We start from the raw sequence: 22,281 nt of genomic DNA on the forward strand, positions 1-22,281 counted from the left end.
TTCCACTTCCTTATGGTCCAGTTGGTGACCCCAAGCAGAGAGCTGAAGAAGATGTGGAGCTCTCTGTGTGTTTCCCTTCTCCCGAGTATCACAGTCCTACAGTGTTTATTGCCAAATGCCTGAAATCAGTTACCTCAGATATTTATAATTGGTTTCAGGGGAGGGCCAGTCCGGTACCAGTCACTCTGTACAGCCAGAAGTGGATGTCCTCTTCTGTATGATTTGGTATGATATGTATTGGGTTGGTCAAAAGGTTCGTTCAGTTTTTTCCATAAGATGTCTCTAGTAGCACTTAGGTGTCTTTAACTTCATTCAAAACAATTTTGTTAGATTGTATGTGACAGCTGTCATACCAGCGTGCATTTAAAAAAAGGCTTATCAAAATTGGTGAATTTTTGTGTAGCCATTTTAATATTGAAGATGGAAAAAAAAAGCAACATTTTTGGCATATTATGCTTTATTATTTCAAGAAAGGTGAAAACACAACTGAAATGCAAAAAAAAAGATTTGTGCAGTGTATGGAGAAGGTGCTGTGACTCATCAAATGTGTCAAAAGTTTGCGAAATTTCATGCTGGAGATTTCTTGCTGGATGATGCTCCGTGGTTGGGTAGACCAGTTGAAGTTGATAGCGATCAAATTGAGACATTAATTGATTGAGAACAATCAACATTATACTACGTGGGAGATAGCCAACATACTCAAAATACCCAAATCAAGCGCTGAAAATCATTTGCACCACCTTGGTTATGTCAATTGCTTTGATGTTTGGGTTCCACATAAGTTAAGTGAAAAAAAAATTCTTGACCATATTTCCACATGCAATTCTCTACTTAAAGGTAAAGAAAATGTTCTGTTTTTAAAACAAATTGTGACGGGCGATGAAAAGTGGATACTGTACAATAATGTGGAACTGAAGAGATCATGAGGCAAGTGAAATGAAACACCACCAACCACACGAAAGGCCGGTCTTCATCCAAAGAAGTGATGTTGTGTATTATGGTGGGATTGGAAGGGAGTCCTCTATTATGAGCTCCTTCCAGAAAACCAAATGATTAATTCCAACAAGTACTGCTCCCAATTAGACCAGCTGAAAGCAGCCCTTGATGAAAAGTGTCCAGAATTAGTCAACAGAAAACACATAATCTTCCATCAGGATAACGCAAGACCACATGTTTCTTTGATGACCAGGCAAAAGCTGTTACAGCTTGGCTGGGAAGTTCTGATTCATCTGCGATATTCACCAGACATTGCACCTTTGGATTTCCATTTATTTAGGTCTTTACAAAATTCTCTTAATGGAAAAAATTTCAATTCCCTGGAAGACTGTAAAGGGCACCTGGAACAGTTTTTTGCTCAAAAAAATAAAAAGTTTTGGGAAGATGGAAATGTGAAGTTGCCTGGAAAATGGTAGAAGGTAGTGGAACAAACGGGTGAATATGTTGTTCAATAAAGTTCTTGGTGAAAATGAAAAATGTGTCTTTTATTTTTGCTTAAAAACCGAAGGCCCTTTTTGACCAACCCGGTACACCTTAATAAAGTACTAAAACAAAACATCACTTTTCTTTTTTTCACTTAAAAATCTTTGTTTCATTTCTATGTCAGGGCACTGTTCCTGATGATTATTACGTATGCTTAATCTAACCTCAATAATCGTTAGTTTGTTGAGGTTCATTTAAATTATTATAATTAATATTTCTAAATGACAATGATCAATAATTAACATTAATATCTGTGAGACTCATTACAGTGTATATCAAACATTGAAAAGACATTTTTCAAGACTTTAAAACAAAATGTGGGTAGAACTAAGTGTATTCTAATATCCTTCTATTTTAAAAAGTGTGATAGGGCTTCCCTGGTGGCGCAGTGGTTGAGAATCTGCCTGCTAATGCAGGGGACACGGGTTCGAGCCCTGGTCTGGGAGGATCCCACATGCCACAGAGCAACTAGGCCCGTGAGCCACAACTACTGAGCCTGCGCGTCCAGAGCTTGTGCTCCGCAACAGGAGAGGCCGCCACAGTGAGAGGCCTGCACACCGCGATGAAGAGTGGACCCCGCTCTCCACAACTAGAGAAAGCCCTCACACAGAAGCGAAGATGCAACACAGCAAAAATAAATTAATTAATTAATAAACTCCTACCCCCAACATCTTCTTTAAAAAAAAGTGTGATAAAATTATGAGATAATAAAATGATCTACACAAACCTTGTTCACTGGCACAAAATTCTATTTGTAGTTTTCTTAAAAACATCAAAAATAACATTTCTCACTGGTTATAATTTAACTGGCATGTCAAAGGAAAATGCTACAAACAAATTTTCCTGACACTGAATTTCTAAGAAACTGAAATAAATCATCGACTGTACCATAATTTATGTGTTTTACTTTATTGTTTAACAAAACATATCCAAGCAATATAAATGATACTGCTGTATGTATAAATCGATTAGAGATAAGGCATATTGAGTCAGTAGTTTACTTGAGACTAGAACCGGCTCTGGGGAGCTCTGGCTTCACATTCTGAAGACCCAGGGGATGTGTAATAAACAACATGAGAAATGGCCAACTTCTGGTTCTGGCTCCTCATCTGTAAAATAGTTTTGGTCTAGAGTTTTCAGGCATGACTTCCAGATCAAAGGACCCAACCATTTTGAGTTTGTATCTTTATTTTCCAACCCATCTCCTTATTACAATGCTATATTTTTGTCTTTCATCTTAAAACGTTCATTCCATACGTTTATTTTCATCTCAAAGTAATGACAGCTGTATTTCTGGGTGGTTATCATATTCATCGAATACTTATAAATGGGAACAAAGAAAACGAACATGTGGCAATGTGCCAGGTAATTTTAAAACAAGAAAAGAAAACAATTACCCCATAAATGTAATGCACTGAGTCTTCGATTGCTATTACAAAAATGGACCCAAACTAACAGAAGTAGCTTGTGCATTTACATGGAAATATAGACTCTGGAATGATATCACTGCCTGCCATCAGTTATCTCAAGCTGAGTCCAAGTTTTTTAAAGTCATTTCCTAACTAATGTTAACAAGCACAGGTGTTTCCTGATTTCAGTTGTTCAAACTCTCAAAAAAATGAGTAAGTCAGGGAAATGTATAAAATTCCTTTGTTGGTTTCCTTTCTCCTGTATTGAGCCCAAGTTTCATCTTAGTACTATAAGTGGTTTTTGTGTTTCCATGCCCATTTAGCCCATGAGCTTATTTTTTCCGTATTTGTTTGTCTTGTTACTGGTGTTATTTTTTTCAAGTTTTCCTCCATATTTAGAATCTCAATATGAGTGATTACATTTGAACTAAGACAATGTGTCAAAAATTCTCCCTCTGAGTTGAAGAGTCTCTGAGGGTGGTGGAGTTGAGCCCTGGTCTTGAGCACAAATTCCTCAGCCCAGAGAGGGGTCACACAGCGTAGTGTGAAGCAGCAAGAATGAGGTGGGGGAAGGGAAAGTGAGCAGCAGGGTGAGGAAGAACTGATAACATTTATATAATACTATAGGACTTCGCCACTTGTTTTATTAAAGTTGGTTTTTCATTTAATTCTGTGCAATCATGTGACTTCTTTAAGGTCATCTAGTGATTTTAGAGGATGCAAACCTAAATCTTTGAACGCTATTGTCTCTCATGCCTGGGCTTCTTGAAATTAAGTATAAAAGAATCAGCTAAGCTTGCCAAACTTTGTCAAAAATGCCAATTCCTGGGCCATCCAACTCCCTACTCCATCCCCAAAATCATGGCCAGAAAGTCTGAATTGTCCTTCTCTCACTTGTTGGCTTCTAGAGCTAAAATTATGTTGCCTGTATCATGGGACTTCATTAAATTATTAGAAAACAAACAGTACATTGCTTTACTACAAAGTATTTACCTACTTTGCTCTTCTAGTATCTACAGTTGCTAACTTTTTGTATTCTAAACAAATGTCTCGAGTCAGAGTTCTAAAAAGGAAAGAGGGGAAGGGATTTGGGGGATTTTAATATGGAAATATGTATTGGTTTTGTAGAAAGTTAAATTTTTCTCCTTGCCTGAGAAAGATGATTGGGGTTGACGTGAAAATTTTATACTTCATTACCAAGATTTCAAGGATGGAAAAGCTTTTTTTATACCTCCTTATTATGAACTATAAGCTCTTGGGAAGAGGGGACAAACTGCTTTTTCATTTCCAAGAACCAGAAGACGTTCAAGTTTCACCAGAAAGATGACAGGAAATGATTTCAGTTTGAAAGGGTTAAAGTCCACCTATCTGTGATTTTGATGTGCAGTTTTTTAATATTAGCTAAATAAACTTAAATTGCTGAAATTTTCATTACAGAAAAAAATAGAAAAATCACAAAATACAGACAAATGAAAAGAAGAAAAAGCCACCCACAATAATAAACATTTATAAAGTTGCTTACTATGTGCCTGGCACTGTTTCAAGGGCTTTACAAACACCTCTATAGAACACACATTAACCCACTTTATAGACGAAAAACTAAGGCATAGTAAGGAGAGGTAGAGCCTAAAGTCACACAGCTATAGGGGATAGGATTTGGGTGGAGGCAATCTGGCTCCAGAGTCTCTGTTTTCAACCTCTACACTAGCCAGACTCTGCTCTGTAATCTATGACCTGTGATAACCATTGTTCACACTTAGGGGTCTACCCTTCCAAATTTACACATACATACACACACAACATACACATGCACACTTTACACCAAATAGGATCCTGCTGAATTACAGTTTGATAGCCTGCTTTTTTCACTAACAGTATATTGTGAACATCTGTAATGGCTGCTATAGTAAATAGTAACTGCTACATTCTGGCAAAATATTCTATTTAAAGTGAAGCTCCTCCCCTCTCCCTTTGTACAACTACGAAAAAGCATAGCCAAGAAGGCCCAAGTGATCTTCCTATTAAGATTACTTGAATTGACAAAAGCCATTTTATGTACTAAATTTATCACTATCTACTATTCAGTTCCATGGCTGAAAGAACATGTAGAGGGTGTTACAAATGACCTAAAAGCAATTCCAGAGGACTTTGAAAAGTCTGAGTATGATGCCCAATGACCAGAATGGAATTACGGATTAGATGGCCACTGAGTAAACCCAAGAATGCCATCAATGAGACATAGAGAAAATCCAGCAAAGGGCAAAAGAAAGATGCCATTAGAGCAAAATAATCATTTTCCTCTCACAGGTTTCTTACACAACCCTTAAAATCTAATAACTTGGTTGTTACTTAATAACCACTTAGCTTGTTAATGGACTAGAACCAAATGATAAAAGTTAACGGAACAACTGGACCATTAACTACATTAATAATAGGCTTAGAGAAAATTATTACTATTTTAAACCATATTTGCTTGCTTCTACCACTAGTGCTTTTTAGAAATATTACGAAACATACTAAAATGAAGAGTTACAGTAAGTTCTGCATTCAGAATTAAGGAATTTTGAATTATTTTAGTTTCAAAAGATATTTTTGCCTCATTTGGTGACATGCTTCTGTAAGTTGTGATTATAGAAGTGGAGACGAAGAAATGTTGGAGGTCACTAAATGCAAATTAGTCTTGGCTCCCCTAAACTATTTATCTCTTATGGTATATGAGGTATGTCTTTTTAAAAAATCTACCAAACTGTAATTCAGACCGAGGACTTGTATGAATCTGTTTCTTAACAGAATGTCTGTACGGTTTTCCAGGATTCCATAGTACTAATAAGAAAGGCACTTAGGTGATATAAGGGATTTAAAATGAAAATATTCTAACATGGGTAGATTCAAGTAGATGAGTTATGTAAAAAAGTAAATCAGCCATGGGAGAGATTTGTGTTTGTTCTGTTCACACTCAGAAAATATTTAACTTCACTGGAGTTTCCTGTTAGAAAACAATGGCAGAAATGACTTATGGAGTCATTGCTCCTGATCACCAGGCTATGTCCAGGCAACTTGACTGCTTTTTATGGGGGTATTACTTTTATGTTTGCTCCTCCGTTCTGATCTCAGTCCCTGGAAGGCCCTTCTTTTGAGGAAGGGTGAGAAGCTCAGCCGGTCTACCCCATCGGCTCTTTAGGACTTTGCCCCTCAGCCTTCTTTTCCCTCGTTCCCTCTCATTATGAACTGTTCATCCACTGACTCACAGACTGTTGTGTCAGGACCCTTTGGCTCTCTGAAGACCTCGTTACTCTGATCTCATCCCCAGACTCCTCCCACCCCACCCTACCTCCCGACTTTGCCTCTGTTTCTTCCTCCAAGTCATTGAAGATTCTCCTTTTATCTGGCTTCAGAAGCCTCACAGTGATGTGTCTAGGTTTGGGTCTTCTTTCATTCATTCTGCCTAATACAACATGTCCTTTTCAATGTGACACTCGTGTCTTCCTTGCATTCTGAGAAATGGTACAACATCTGTGAAATAGCTTACCTTTTCCTGTTCTTTTTGGAACATGTATAAGGACATTGTGGCCCACCTTTGCCACTTTATATGTACCTTTATACATATACCATTATACATACGTGCCTTTGCATATTTAGAAGTGGATAAGGAACAGCACTGCTATAACCCCTGTTCTGTGTAGCACTCTCTCCTGACTGCTGAGAGTCTCCATCTTCTTCCTCTTTGTACTCAGTGTGTATAATGGTTTTCATTCCTACTATGCATTAAAACCACCTGGGATGGGGGTTAGGTGTGCATGTTTTGAAAAATGGACCAAATCTTAGCTCTTTCATGTATTAACTATGTGACCCAATTCACTTAACCATTCTGGCCCTCACTTTTCCTATGTGTAAAATAGAGGTAATAACACTTACTTCTACGGTTGTCATGAGACTCAAATGAAATGTTTGTCAAGTGCCTTGTTACAATGCTGGTGGATACTTAATCAATGGTAATGTGGCAGCTGAGGTAACAGCTGAAATGTACCTTGTGCTTGGCCATGTATCACATATTTTATATTGAATTATGTAATCTTCAGAGCCCTTGTAGATAAGTACATTTATTATTCGTTTGTAAGTCCAGCATTCTAAGAACTGTGTTCGTTTATCTGTGTTAAACTCCAATCTTAATCCTTTGGTATGCATATTTTATGTACTTCATAGCATATTTATATTTCTTACTTTAGATTTTTAAAATGCTATTTACTATCTTTTTTCTATGTTATCATATGTCATTCTAATAACTATGTGATATTCCATTGAGTTGTTATTCTATAATTTACTCAGCCATTTCACTATTACTGGACCTCTTCAGGCAAAGAAGTGATTTCTTACTCTGAAGATTTTGATGTATGGTATCAAACTGCCCTCCAAAGGCTGTGTCATATTATAGTAACATGGGGTAGTTTTTGACCTGGCTGCATTATTCTCTAAATTCTCTATTTTAAAGTGGAATGGGGGTTGTGTGAAATGTTCCTTAAGAAATTAGAAAAGTGGCAGTGATTTAGTCAATCAAGCCATCAATCAAAAAGCATTTAGACAATGTACTAGGAATTGTATATAGAAAAGTCCAAAGTTATAATGTGACTAAGACAAGAAAAAGTAATAGTGATAAGAAAAAAAGAAACAAACCTCTAGTCTATAAAAGAACCTATAACACATATTTCAAAGTAGTCTATACAGATATGCAAGTTGCTACACTGTATTATGTACAAGCCACTAGTGAGCAGGGTGGGATGTGTAGACAGAGGGACCTTCTTGCTCCTCTGCCTTCCTTAAAAGTCAGGACCAGCTCTGGATAACAGCTGTCATGTAGGTGAGGTCTGTATGGGCAGCTAGTCTTTCCCTACAGGGACTTGGTGCTATGTGCTGTCTTCTACCTGTCTAGTGTACCCCAGGAGCCACCTAATGATGCATGACATAGGCCGGAGACAGAGTCTTCCTCAAGACTGATTTAAGGATACTAGTAGAGGAAATCCTCGTTCTGCTGGGGCTGTTAAACTAGAAATCCAGGAAGCTGGGGCTGCTGTAGACCATCTACCCTGACTATAGGCAGACAATTTTAGACAGCAGGCTAAGAGCCACAAGCATAGATGTTTCTTAAACTAAGGCCCATTTTTTCACATGTGCCTTAGATGTCATTACCTCCTGCAGTCTCAGAACGGTGCGAACTCTCTCCTTTCCTGCATTGTTCCCATTACTAAAAAGCCCTCCGTCTGGTGATTGCGTCCTGATCCTCAGCTCTCACTCTCCTCCTCACTCCAGCCAAACGTCTTGAAAGAGTGTCTAAACTCACTCTCTCCACTTCTTATTTTTCACCTCAACGTACTCCAAATAGGCTTTCATGTCTACCCTTCTACTGAATCGGCTCAAAGACTACTCAGGACCTGTCCATTGCCAACTCCACAGGGCTTCTTCAGTCTTGTTTATTTAATCCCTTAGCATCCTCTGACCTAGCTGACCTTTCCTTCCTGCTGGAGAACTTTCGGGTTAGTTTCCACAATAACTTAACACCACATCCTCCTGCGTTTTCTCTCACTCCCGCCTGCCACTTCTCAACTCCCTTGCCTGCCCTCCACCTATAGATGTTGGGGTTTCTGGAAGTCCGTATCATAAGCCCCTTCTTTTCTCAAGCTACGTTCTCTTCCTATATTTCCTGGAACAGAGATCTCATCCACTATTCCAGCTTTGATTGCGATCTCTATACTAATGGCGCCTACATTTATGCCTTTACTTCAGACTCCACCTCTGACCTTCACAACCACATAGCCCCGATTGCCCACTGTGGTTTTACACTTAAATGTATCCAAGGTGTATCAAACCTGACATGTTTCGAATTGAACTCCACCCCCTCCCAAACCTCCCACAAATCTGCGGCTCCTCTCCTAGTGTTTCCTAATCACTAATGGCTCTGTAATCCACGCAGTTGCTCAGGCTGATTTCCTGCAAGCTCCCCCTTGATACTTTCCTCTTCCTCATTCCCTCCCTTCCATCCATCCCCGAGACCTGTCAATCCCACCTCCTTATCCTCATTGCTGTCACACCACCTGAGTCCCGGTCACCATCTTCTCCCGTCTGGAGTTCAGCAGCAGCCTCCTCTCTGGTCTCCCCACACCTGTGCTTGCCCCTTCCAGTCCATGCTTCACACAGCCCCAGGGAGGATTTTCAAACCCCAATCCCATCCTGTCCTGGCCCTGCTGAACAGCCTTCCAGAGGTTTCCAGCTGTTCATAGCTAATGTCCAAAAACCTACCACTTCTGGTCAGTCTCGGACCCTGACCCACCTTTTCAGGCTCATTTCAGTCACTTGCCCCTCTAGCCACATGGAATCCTCCCTGTTCCCCAAACAGGTCAAACTGTCCCTTTTCTCAGGAACCCTGAATAAACAGATGCTTCTGCTGTCAATTTTTTTAGGTGACCCTTCTCTGACTACCCCTGACCCCCAGGTTACATTATCCCATGGCACCTTGGCCTGTTCCTCCACTGCACCCTCCCTTCATTGTTTTTCCTCCCTTGTGGGACTGTAAGCCCCAGGAGAGCAGGCACCATGGCTATCCTGCTCACTGCTCTGTCACCACTGCTCACCTAGGCCTGGCACTGACTGATAGGGCAAAAATGGAGTATCTTGTGTCTCTCATCACACAACCCTAGGGCAGCTGTATAGCTGGCCACGATTTGGGACAGTCTTCTTTTAGTATTATAGCCCAACAGCAGCAAATCCTTTAGTGGTTCTTAAAGCTAGAGTCCCACTCTTTGGAGGAGAGGATGACAAAGTTGACCCAAAGGGTCCCTTCGACCTTTTCTCCTGGAGCACCAGGGCCACGCAGGAACTCCTTGGGTGTTTGAGAGCTTGCTTTACAAGCCCCATCTAAAGCTAAGGTGTCCTTAGGATGATGTGCTGCATCCTTGCCCTGTTCTTCTAAGGATATTTTGCTGTTTTTTTAAGACAGGCCCTCCCCCACCGACCCTTTGTTCTTATTTGTTTTCATTCCATAGCGTGCCTCAGTGAACTGTTGAGAACCTAGGTTAGAGAGCCCCCAAATAGGGCACTGTGGGTAGGGGAGCTAGAAAGGCTGACCTGCTAGCAGAAGACTGAGTCGCCAGAGAGAATGTAATTAAGTATCTTAAGAATGGCCTAGGCTTTATGGGAGACAAATTGGTGGACCCGGCCCTCAGGGAGTAAGGAGCTCCCAGTGGACAAAAACTGCAGGAGCCCTGAGTGGAGAAAAAACTGAAGGCTGCCCCCTCTGACTCATAGAGCAACAGCCCCGAGTGTTCCTAGAAGAGGCAATCGAGCACATGTGCCAGGGACTGTGTGTGTGAACATCTACTGCTCTTGTCATGCAGGGCCGGGTGGACCGGGAATCACCCCGCAGAGGAAGAGATTTATTACGTCCCGGCCATGTCTGTCTTCAGAACTGAAGTTTCCTGCTCTTTGTGCAACAAGACACACCTCTCCGAGGACGGAGGCGGACAGGATTTCCATCATCACTGCTGCTCTATTAAACACACACACACACACGCACACACACAACAACCTTGTAATTACTCTCCGCAGGAAAGGTACACAAACAGGATGGGCCCAAGCTGAACTCGGGATGAGCCATCCCTGTAAAGATTAGGTAAAGGAACCTCCCGTCACGCACCCGCCTCCGGCCAGGGCCTCTCCCAGATGGCCACGTTGGGTCGCCAGCCCACCTCCTAGGGGGGCTGGGGGGCGCGGGCGACTCCCGGCCGCGTGGGTTCCCTGCTCCTCCTCCTTCCCGCCTTCCGGCGCTCCCCGGGTCTGTCTCCCACGCCTCAGGTGTTCGCTCAGGCTGGGCCGCAAGCCCTTCCCTTTTTGGCCTGCACCTGGGGTAGCTTCCAGCCCAGAGCTCCCCGCCAGACCCCACTGCAGAGAGTGCGAGCAGAGCGGTGCGAACCGGCCTGCGCCGCGCTCCCCAGGCCGCTTGCGCCCCGCTACTGACCGAATGCAGGGTCGGGCGCCGGCCGCGCGCCGCGCCCCCGGGCTTCGGAGGGCGCGCCAGCCCCGCGCAGGGTTGCCGTGAACTTGGAGCCCGGCGGCGCGAGGCTCCTGCTCGGGATGGGGCGGCAGCTGCTTCCTGGTTTGAAGCTCACCGAGTGGGGGAGAGCGTGAGCCCGCGGAGGCGGGGGCAGGAGCAGAAGCGGGAGGAGGCGGGGGCAGGAGACGCTTGAGGCTCGAGCTAACCGGACGGGTCGCTCCGGCTCTCCGGGGAGAGGTGCTTCCCGGCCCTGGAGAAGGGGCGAGTCCCGCGCGAGCCCCCGGGAGGCGCCGCGGGCTCGAGAGGGACGGTCGGGCGACCCCGGCCCTCTGAGGGCTTGGCGCCCGGCTCCCCTCCTTTCCACCTCGCGAGGGAGGGAGAGAGGGAGGGAAGGAGGGGAGGGAAGGTCCGGCGGGGGACGCAGAATGGCTGGTCGAGGGGGGCTTGCGCTCTGCTTTTCCCGGGAGCTGCTTCCACTCCTGCGGCCGCCGCGAGGGCTGGCCTGAACGAGGGCTCCCCGCTCTCCGGCTGCGAGACCGCGCGGTCCCTGAGCTGGGACAGCGGCCCCGGCATGTCGTCCGGCACCATGAAGTTCAATGGCTACTTGAGGGTCCGCATAGGCGAGGCCGTGGGGCTTCAGCCCACCCGCTGGTCCCTGCGCCACTCGCTCTTCAAGAAGGGCTATCAGCTGCTGGACCCCTACCTGACGGTGAGCGTGGACCAGGTACGCGTGGGCCAGACGAGCACCAAGCAGAAGACCAACAAACCCACGTACAACGAGGAATTCTGCGCCAACGTCACCGACGGTGGCCACCTCGAGCTGGCTGTCTTCCACGAGACGCCCCTGGGCTACGACCACTTTGTGGCCAACTGCACCCTGCAGTTCCAGGAGCTGCTGCGCACAGCCGGCGCCTCGGACACCTTCGAGGGCTGGGTGAGTACCTTGAACCCTCCCCTTTGTGTCCACTCCGCACCTTCTCCCCCCTTCATTTTACAAAACTTGCCCGGGGCCCGCTTTCCCATCTTCCCAAGCGCAGGCAATTCCCTCCACTGCGGTCCTCGCTTTGGTTCTCGCCCAGGTGGCCACGGCACTGGTGGCTGGTGGTGCGCGAGGGCACAGGTTTGTCTCTAGGAAGCCATCCTGGACACGGTCCCCTTTCGGGATGGCAGCTTGGGCTAACGGGAAGTCGGGGTAGGGGCGGTCACCCCCCTCCGCCCACACTTTGGGTCAGGCGCCCCAACTCTCAGCTTGAGGGTAATACGCAGGAAAGGCAAAGAAGGTGTGATAGATAGGAAAGTGACTTGATTTGGGTCAAGTTCTTTAAGCGCTTTTTAGGAGAAAGCGATACATTCTCGCAGCTATTATTCATAATGTTTATGGATACGTGTTGGTTCAGCAGCTCAGATGTGCACACGTGTTTCAGCATGCACATCCATTACATCCCAGAGGTACATAGCCTACATTGGCAGGGATTGGAGTGCCTGGGTCTTCAGTTGGCCAAGTTTTGTTTAGCAGTTTTCCAAGGAGATGAGGTTAACGTGTGTTTGTAACTTCAGTTCAGTTTCAGCCTGAGAGGTGTGAGTCCTGCAGTATGTGTTTCTGTTGTTATTGGTACTGAGAGTTTAGAGGGCTCTTCGGCAGTTTGTGAACCGCCCCCCTCCCCTCGCCTCACCTGCTGGTGCTTCTGCACTTTGACAAGTAGTTAACCCGCAACTTCCTACTTGCCTGTGCTTTTCACATAGTTCCCATGAGGCAAAATTTCTGCTGCAAATAAATTAAAATGCCTAGAGCATTCTACACAGTGCTAAAATGCTTTTGCTTCTTAATCTTCATACTGTTTTTGTGATGCAGGTGTTATCCTTCCCACTCTTACGTGATGAAATGATAATTATAATGAAGTGGTCTGGCCTGGCAAAATGGAGTAAGCCCTTTGAAGAGTCTCGAGAGTTTAATGATTTAAATTCTGGAGAATGTCAGTTTTGAGCCCAGAATGGTGACTCAGTATTGAAAACCTGTTTGAAATTAACAAGTGGGGGAATCAGATGGATAATAAGGAAGACTCATTTAGGTATTTATTTTACACTTTGAGGAATTGATTATTTTATCATATACTTTGTAAACTTACAGCTAGCTTGTGGAGTAGTCTCTTAAATAGGAGAAAAAACCATAATGATTGTTTAACCATATCATCAAATTATATTGAGTTACTTTCCCTTCAGCTGAATTTACTTTGTGGAATTTAGAAGTGGACTGGAGAGGAATGGCCAAAATAGAGATTGACTTTTTATCCTGTGACTTTCTGGACAGGAAATAGAGGTGAGTCTAGGAATCTGAATGGAATTATTAAATTAGTGTCTGATTAGGAGTTAGGTTGGGCAAAGCTCTAAAAGAACTAGGTTCTGAAATATGGTGGTGCAGACTGACCAATGGCCATTAGAAGCCTGTTTTCCCAAAGAGATCCTAGGCTGATTCATTTTACCCCTAGTCTGCACATTTGAATCACCTGGGGAGCTTTTCAAAATCCCCACTTTTAAAGACTCTAGACAGGAATCTATGGCTGTGGACCCCAGCATCAGTACTTTTCAGCTCTCCACGTGATTCCAATGTGCAGTGAAGTTTGAGAACCTGTAGCCTAAATGAAGACCACAAGACAAGGACTGGAAGAAGCTTAAGTGTAGGAAGATTCAGGTTACCTGACAAGGTGGGGGTATTTAGAGCTGCCTATTGTCCCACTGGCTGAATAGATTTAAATGTAAATTAAATTTCTATATCTATAATTGTCTGAATTAATTACATTTAGTTGTTTAATGTGGTGTTCCAGAAAATATGAGTATTTGGTTGGATAGGTCAGCCTTTAAATGACCTTGAAACTGGTGATTTGTCAGACACTCATATTCAATTAGGAGGCAGTTTTTTAAAGTTCTGGGTATTTTGAAACTGTGATGATAGGGTAGAATGGGTAGTGTGTTTCCTTTCTTTTAAAATTTTTTGTTAAGAAAATAATTTTAAGAAAATATTTGGAAATACATGGAATGCTTGTTTTCTGAATGATCCTTTATAGGTCTAAATGTAGTTTTGAAATTTAGAATTACAGAAGTACTTATTTATCTTTAGCATATTAAATTGAAATGTGTAGTTTATTCAGAAAGTTACAAATGGAGTAATTTACTCCACAATAAATTTATTTGTTGCAATTGAAATTACAAATTGCTAAACTCTAAAAAAATCTAGCAGCTTAGTTTTTGCTAGATCATGAGAAGAGAGAAAAACAGAAGACACCTTTATTATTAGACTGAAACAAAGTTGTTATGCTTTTTTTGCTTAACATGCTTTCTGAGTATTAAGAAGATAATCATTGGCATTGATTTTGTACCAATTTCGTCTGTATTACCTTCTAAGCTTGATGAGAGAGAGAAAGGGTTAGATCTCTTCCGTGCAGTATATTCCTAGTATCAAGCACAGTGCCTGCCATGGAGTAGGCAATCAACTATTTCTTTCCTAACTATACTATTTCATTTAATTTACATTATATCCAAGGAGGTAGTGGGATATAATGTAACAACTAAAGAAATTCTTAAATGGAAATTCACAGCAGTAAACACTTAAATTAGAAAAGATCTCAAAGACCTGAGTTTCCACCTGAAACTAGAAAAGAAGAGCAAATTGAATCCTAAGTAAGCAAAAAGAAGGAAATGTAAAGGTAGCAGAGGTTAGTTGAAGCAGAAAATAGAAACAGCAGAGAAAAATCAATGAAACAAAAAGCTTGCTCTTTGGGGGAAAAAAAACATAATAAAATTGATGAACCTCAAATGATCAAGAATAAAAAAGACACAAATTACCAATGTTAGGAATGAGAGAACATCACTATAGATCCTATGGACATTTAAAAAAATATTATGAATAACTTTATACCAGGAAATTCCACAATTAGCTGAAATGAACAAATTCTTTGAAAGATACATATGACCCAAACTCATTCAAATAACTTGAATAGCATTATGTCTATTAAGGTAATTGAGTTTGTAGTTAAAAACCTTCCACAATGCAAATTCAAGGTCCCAGAAGGCTTTACTGGTGAGTTCTATCATACATTTAAGGAAGAAATATTGCCACCTACACAAACTATTTCAGGAAACAGAAGAGAAGGAAACACATCCCGGCTCATTTCACGAGGCCAGCATTACCTTTATACCAAAACTTGATGAAAACATTACAAATAAATAAAACTACAGACCAGTGCCCCTCGTGAATACAGATATAAAAAATCTTAAATTTTAGCAAATCAAACCCAGCAATATAGGAAATGATCAAATGGGGTTATAACCAGGACTACAAGGTTGATTAAACATTTATAATCAATCAGTGCAACTCTTCACATTAACAGAATAAAAAAGGAGATTCATATGATCATCTCAATACATAGAGAAAGAGTGTTTGACAAAATTCAATACCCATTCATGATAAAAACTCTCAACAAATTAGTAATAGAAGAGAACTTTTTCAACATGATGAAGGACAACTGTGAAAAACCTACAGGTAACATGTTAATGGTGAAAAACATAATGATATTCCCCTAAGACCAGGAGTGACAAGGATAGCTACTCTTACCACTTCTGTTCAACAGTGTATTGGAGGTCCCAGTCAGTGCAATAGGCAATTAAAAAAATAAAGTACAGGCAAAGGAAGAAGTAAAACTGTCTGTAGAAAATTCTAAGACACCTACAAAAGGGCTTCTAGAACCAACAAGCTAGGTTTAGCTAGGTTGCAGGATCCAAACCAATCTATAAAAATCAGTTGTTTCTATATATTATCAGTGGACAATCGAAAACTGAAATAGAAAAGTACCATTTAAAAGAGCATCAAAATATGAAATTGGATAAATCTGATAAAACATGCAAGGCTTGTTCACTGAAAATGACAAACCATCACTGAAATAAGTTAAAGATCTAAATAAATGGAAAGAGGTACTGTGTTCATAAATGGGAAGATTCAATATTGTTAAGACCTCAGTTCTTAACAATTCTTCCCAACTTGTTCAATAGATTTAATGCAATCCTAGTTAAAATACCATCAAGCTTTGTTGTAGAAATTAACAGACTGATTCTAAAGTTTGTATGAACATGTGAAGGACCCAGACTCATCTAAGAATAATTTTGAAAAAGGATGAGTTGGAGGACTTAAACTATCTGATTTCAAGATAACTATAACATTACCATAATTAAGATAATGTGGTATCGGAGTAAAGAGAGTCATATAGAGTAGAAGTAGCGGAGTAGAAGAGAGTCTAGAAATAGATTCACACATATATGATCAATTGACTTTCTTTTTTGACAAAGATGTCAAGGCAATTCAATGGGGAAATGATAATTTTTTTCAACAAGAGCGCGTGAACAATTGAATAGCTATGTGCAGAAACTTGAGCATTGACCTTTACCTCATATCATACACAAAAATTAACTCAAAATGGATCATGGACCTAAAAAAAGGATTTTAGCTGTAAAATTTTTATAAGAAAACATAGAAGAAAGATCTTAGTGCCCTTGGGTTCAGCAAACATTTTTTAGACAGGACACAAAAAAGCAAGTACTATAAAAAAAAATCAAATCAGACTATTAAAATTAACTATTGCTTTTCAGAAGACACTTAAGAAAAAGAAAACACAAGCCACTGACTGGGAGAAATTATTTGCAACATGAAAATCAGACAAGGGACTTTTAACGGGAATATATAAAAACTCTTAAAATGCAATGAGAAAAATATTCAATTTAAAAATGGGACAAAGATTTGAATAGGCACCCTTCATGGAAAATAGCACATTAAAAGAGTAGTCAAGGAAAAGTAAATTAAAACCAAAACCCATGGGAAAGGCTAAAATTAAAGAGACTGATCATACCAAGAGTTGGTGAGGAAGTGGAGCAACTGGAACTCTCATATACTACTGTGCAGGATATAAAACAATAGTCACATTAGAAAACACTTTAACAGTTTCTTAAAGTGTTAGACATATACTTACCATGGGACCTAGCTACTCTTAAGTACTTACCAAGAGAAATGAAACCATTTATACGGAGACTTGTACGTGAATATTCACAGCTGCTTTATTTGTAATAGCCCCCAAACTGGAAAATGTCAGTCAACAGGTGAATACTTAAATTTATTTATTTAATTTATTTATTTTTGCCTGCGTTGGGTCTTCGTTGGTATGTGCGGGCTTTCTCTAGTTGCGGCGAGCAGGGGCTACTCTTTGTTGAGGTGCACTTGCTTCTCATTGAGGTAGCTTCTCTTGTTGTGGGGCACAGGCTCTAGGCACGCGGGCTTCAGTAGTTGTGGCTCAGGGGCTCTAGAGCGCAGGCTCAGTAGTTGTGGCACACGGGCTTTGCTGCTCCGCGGCATGTGGGATCTTCCCGGACCAGGGGTCTAACCCATGTTTCCTGCATTGGCAGGTGGATTCTTAACCACTGCGCCACCAGGGAAGGCCCCAACAGGTGAATATTTAAACAAATTGTGTATCTATACAATGGAATACTACCCAGTAATAAAAAGTGATGAACTATTGATACACGTAACAGTATGGATGAATCTTAAAATATGTAATTTACATACTGAAAGAAGCCAGACACAAAAGAGTACATACTATATGATTTCATTTACGCAAAATTATGGAAAATGTAAACTAGTCTGTAGTGGCAGGAAGCAGATCAGTGGTTGCCTGGGAATGGGAGAATGAAGGTGATGGAGGGATGGATTACAAAGGAGGCACGAGGAAACTTCTGAGCGAGATGAATATATTCATTATTTTGATTGTGCTGATGGTTTCACAGTTATCTACTTACGTCTAAGCACATCAGATAGTTCGCTGTTAAGTGTGTGCACGTTGTTGCGTGACAGTTATACTCAATAAAGCTGTAGAGGAAAAACGTTGAGGATTTATTATCCTTATTTTACCAAAGAAGATGTTAGGTAAATAAGTGCCTGAATTAGATTTGAGCCAAGACTGACTCTTGAAAACTACGTTGCCTCTTTAGTGCAAAAAATATTATCAGAGTAGGAGCATTAAAAAACACCAAACTCATTAAATACAGTTTCTGACTTTTGGACACAGTCTCATTTTCTAAATGATCACTGTCAGCTTTTTTTCTGTTTCTTCTAGAACCGGTTTATTTTGCATAATTTCTTGAACTTCTAAAACCCGAAAGTTTGTCTAAGTTAAAACCTTATCTTCTCCTTTCACAGATTCGCTCTGTATTGGCTGACTTTCCAAATGGGGACCAGCACTTCATACTTAGTGCAGAGCATAGGGACATGGCAGGAGGCAGGAGGGGCTGGAGGCTGCGTCATGGAAAGGCCTTGGCATCCCCTCAGGAAGGAAGGACCTGCTTGGCAGTATCCCAGGCTGTTTTCCTGGTTCAACCCTCCTGAAGACATTCTGTTCCCTGCAACACTGGAGGGCTGCTTTCTCTCCAACTCAGTGAGGTTACCTATTTAGTAGTCTTGGTTACCTGTTTAGTAGTCTTGTCAAGGGAAGCAGCCAGGTTACCACTTGGCAGTCGTTGATTACTTTTGCCCTTGATTCCTGGATCCAGGTACATGAATTTATAGCATCAGATTGAATCTTCTAGATTCATTATCTAGCGGTTTATTCTCTTTTGTACTTTGTGGTACAGTTATTCGTTCTCACAATCATTTTTTTTGGAGCCAATTTGGTGAGGAGCGTTTAGGGAAGAAACATATTTTAGCATCTCTAGGGAGGTTTATCCCAGTGTATGTGAATGGTGTTGGGTATATTGTGTCTTCAGTTTCGTGGTAAGAATTCTGCTGCAGTGGGGCTGGCTGTTTCTCATCATGGTTAAGTTGTGACTCAGATGTTCCCCCCTCAGAGAACACCTTCCAGACCACATTATTATCTGTCACCCTTCATTGCACTCATCCCTCTCTGAGATCATTTTGTTAATTTATTTTCTTATTTTACCTTCCTCCTTTAAGGTATAAACACCTTGAGAGCAGGGACCCCACCTCTCTTATTTACTGTTCTAAGTCCAGCATCTTGAGCAGTGTCTGGTATATAGTAGGCACTAAATCTCTGTTGAAATGTGATTTTGGAGCAAGTAAAGTATAAGCACTTTGGAAGGATCTTGACTTAAACATTTTATTCATCTTTTTAAAAAAAATTTATTTAATTTATTTATTTTTGGCTGCACTGGGTCTTCGTTGCTACCTATGGGCTTTCTCTACTTGTGGCGAGCGGGGGCTACTCTTTGTGCGCAGGCTTCTCATTGCCGTGGCTTCTCTTGTTGTGGAGCACAGGCTCTAGGCGTGTGGGCTTCAGTAGTTGTGGCAAGTGGGCTCAGTAGTTGTGGCTCGTGGGTTCTAGAGCACAGGCTCAGTAGTTGTGGCGCATGGGCTTAGTTGCTCCATGGCATGTGGGATCTTCCCGGACCAGGGCTCGAACCCATGTTCCCTGCACTGGCAGGCGGATTCTTAACCACTGCTCCACCAGGGAAGTCCCTATTCATCTTTCTAAAAACAAAATGAAAGTAATTCGGGAGTGACCAGTTATTACAATGATCACAGTGTTCCTTGTAAAAAATCAATTAATTACATACCAACTTGCACTTGAAAGACTGGACCAGATTCTTGTGTCCTTTGAATATGATAATGGATGGAAAACTGTTTGGAGAATTCTTTGCTTTTGCTTATTTTAAAAGACTATGATTTCTAAACCTGTTAATATGGTGTAACTTTGTTCACTGGTAGTTTGTGAGCCTGACGTGTTAAATTCGGTTGTGCTTCAACCCTGGAGAGCTAATGAGGTTGGTGGGCAGAGGGAATCATTTTATCTTACATAACTCTTAGTACAGTTTTGGTATCTAGCAAATGTTTAGAATGATGACTAGTTGTGATAGTAAAAGTGCAGTACTTTTTAATGAGATGGGTAGCATGTATGTAGAATCAGAGAAGTGCCTTGGATTTTCTGTAGTCTTTCTTCTATTTTGTAAAACAATTGGCTAGATCTGGTACTCCATTTATGTTGGCTGCTTGCTCCATTTTATTAGAATATGATAAAAATGAGGCCTGAAAGTCAGTTCCTGACCACTTTCTTTCCACTTTCATCACTGCTGTATCCAAAATGATCTTTCTCCGTTGCCGAGCTGATAGTCATTCCTTTACTTAAGACCCTTCAGTGGTTCCCCACTGCCCTTAGATAAAACACAACTCTTCAAAATGCTATAGAATGTTCTGCATGATCTGGACCCCGATTTCCTCTGCAGCCTTATTGCTTACCTCACCCCATCCCACACTCCATGCTCCAGCCACAATGAGCAGCTTTCAGTTCCTCAGGAGCGACCATGCTAATTCCTACCTGTGCTTCAGCCCTCACCATAGACCTCACTTTACCCAGGAAACTTTCCCTGACATTCCAAGTCTGGGTTTGGTCCTCCTCCTCCTCCTTCGTGTTCCCTCAGCATCCTAAGATCTCCACTGCCCACTCCCCCTCTATCCTGAAGGGATGGATATATGAATGGATTGGGCTCTCATGGAAGTGTATGATATTGGTCAGAGGAGTTCAGGGTTTAAAAGTGTGGGTGATTGACTGAGATTCATCCCCTCTGCCCCTGGGGTAGCTACTCTAACAGACTATTACATGTTTCTCTATGAAATGCCAAGCCCTAGGTGAGCTTTCATGCACCACTGAGCATGTCCTATGTACCAGGCACTGCTCTACCCTGGAGAGGCAAGTGGGCAAGACAGACATGGCCCTTTTCTTCACAGGCCTCGTAGTTCCAAGGGGGAGAGAGATTGGGGAGGTAGGGGGGACAATAACCAGGAAATGACAGAAGTAAGGACTAAGATGCTGGTGAGTGCCTGCTTTGGGGAGACCAGAAACATTTTCCTGGAGGAAAAGCAGTTGATTTTTAAGGCTTCAGCATAGATAGCATGGCCACAGGCCTGATTCAGTTAAAGGACCGTGAAAAATCATCCCTCAAAAGAAGATAAGGAACGTCTGACCTAATAATGCTTTCTCAGAGAGACATCACAGATCCCTTTTGAAAGGTAAACGTTCCTGACCCACAGAAATCTTTCCATCGTCCGAAAGTTTGGAGGGAACTAAGTTTCAATATCTATGAACAGATGACCCCAAAGAACATTTAACTCCCCAAGACAGAAAACAGTAACACCCTTTTTGAACCATCAAATACCCCAAACTTTGTACAGATCAGAAAAGAATCACTGATGTTGAAGCAGGAGGGTCTAGTTCAGAACAGCAGCACAAAGCCTGACAGCTCTTAGGCCCATGGACAGACTACAGATGTATTCATTTGGCAGTGATGTTTGTTTGTTTGTTTGTTTTTTGCGGTACACGGGCCTCTCACTGTTGTGGCCTCTCCCGCTGGGGAGCCCAGGCTCCGGAAAAGCAGGCCCAGCGGCCATGGCTCACGGGCCCAGCAGCTCTGCGGCACGTGGGATCCTCCCGGACCGGGGCACGAACCTGCGTCCCCTGCACCGGCAGGCGGACTCTCAACCACCACGCCACCAGGGAAGCCCGGCATATGGGATCTTCCCGGACCGGGGCACGAACTGGTGTCCCCTGCATTGGTAGGCGGACTCTCAACCACTGTGCCACCAGGGAAGCCCTGGCAGTGATGTTTTTCACATTCAGTTGGAAGGCATTTAGTTCTGTGGTGCTCTAGTTTGCTGCAGACCCCACCACCCCCTAATACTTAGTCCCCTTGACTCATTACCTGCTTGGTCCTGGGAAGTTTTTGAGTTTTTGAACCTACTATAGCTCAGTCCTTTGTTTTCAGAATGTGGAAACCAGAGCTCTAGCCAAAGCTTTACTGTTGCCTTAGCTCATGTGACGTGTGACAGACAAGACACACTTACCATCTACATAGATATGAAGATGTACTTATTTCAATTTATTTAGATATGTATTAATTTATTAATTTGTAAATACATTAAGTTAGATGTTTATTTACATATATGTATATATTTGTGTCCTAAAATTTTAGTGGAAGCTTGCTTATTAGTAAATATATGGGAAGTTAACTTTAACTGTAAATTAGTATGGTATTAACTACCCAATTAAAGAAACTCTTTGTATTTCATTGTACAGCTTCCAGCAATATATAGGTACTGTTCTGTGAGAGTCAGGAGAGCTGGGTTCAAGGTGTGGCTTTGCCATCTGTCAGCTGTGACTGCAGGCAAGCCTCTGTGTATCAGGGTCTCAGCTCCCTAGTTTCTATCAGGAGGGGCCTGCACTAGAATCTCTCTAAGGACCCTTCCATCTCTAAAGCTTCTGCCTCCATATGTTAGGCAGTTACATCAGTTCTTTGCTTTAGGAGTAACTG

At 42.1% G+C, this 22,281-nt stretch overlaps 1 protein-coding gene across 1 annotated transcript in view; it reads left to right on the forward strand.

Annotated features, from left to right (window-relative positions):
• Positions 1-11,140: 11,140 nt before the first annotated feature.
• PRKCH (protein kinase C eta) overlaps positions 11,141-22,281 on the forward strand; it is a 224,957-nt gene continuing 213,816 nt past the window's right edge. The window contains exon 1 of the mRNA XM_082617453.1: positions 11,141-11,863. Within this exon, the coding sequence (XP_082473579.1) occupies positions 11,501-11,863 (363 nt within the window). The 5' untranslated portion in view covers positions 11,141-11,500. The remainder of the gene's footprint in view (positions 11,864-22,281) is intronic.

This window comes from Mesoplodon mirus (genome assembly GCF_964341445.2).
Source record: "Mesoplodon mirus genome assembly, chromosome: 4".
NCBI lineage: Eukaryota > Metazoa > Chordata > Mammalia > Artiodactyla > Ziphiidae > Mesoplodon > Mesoplodon mirus.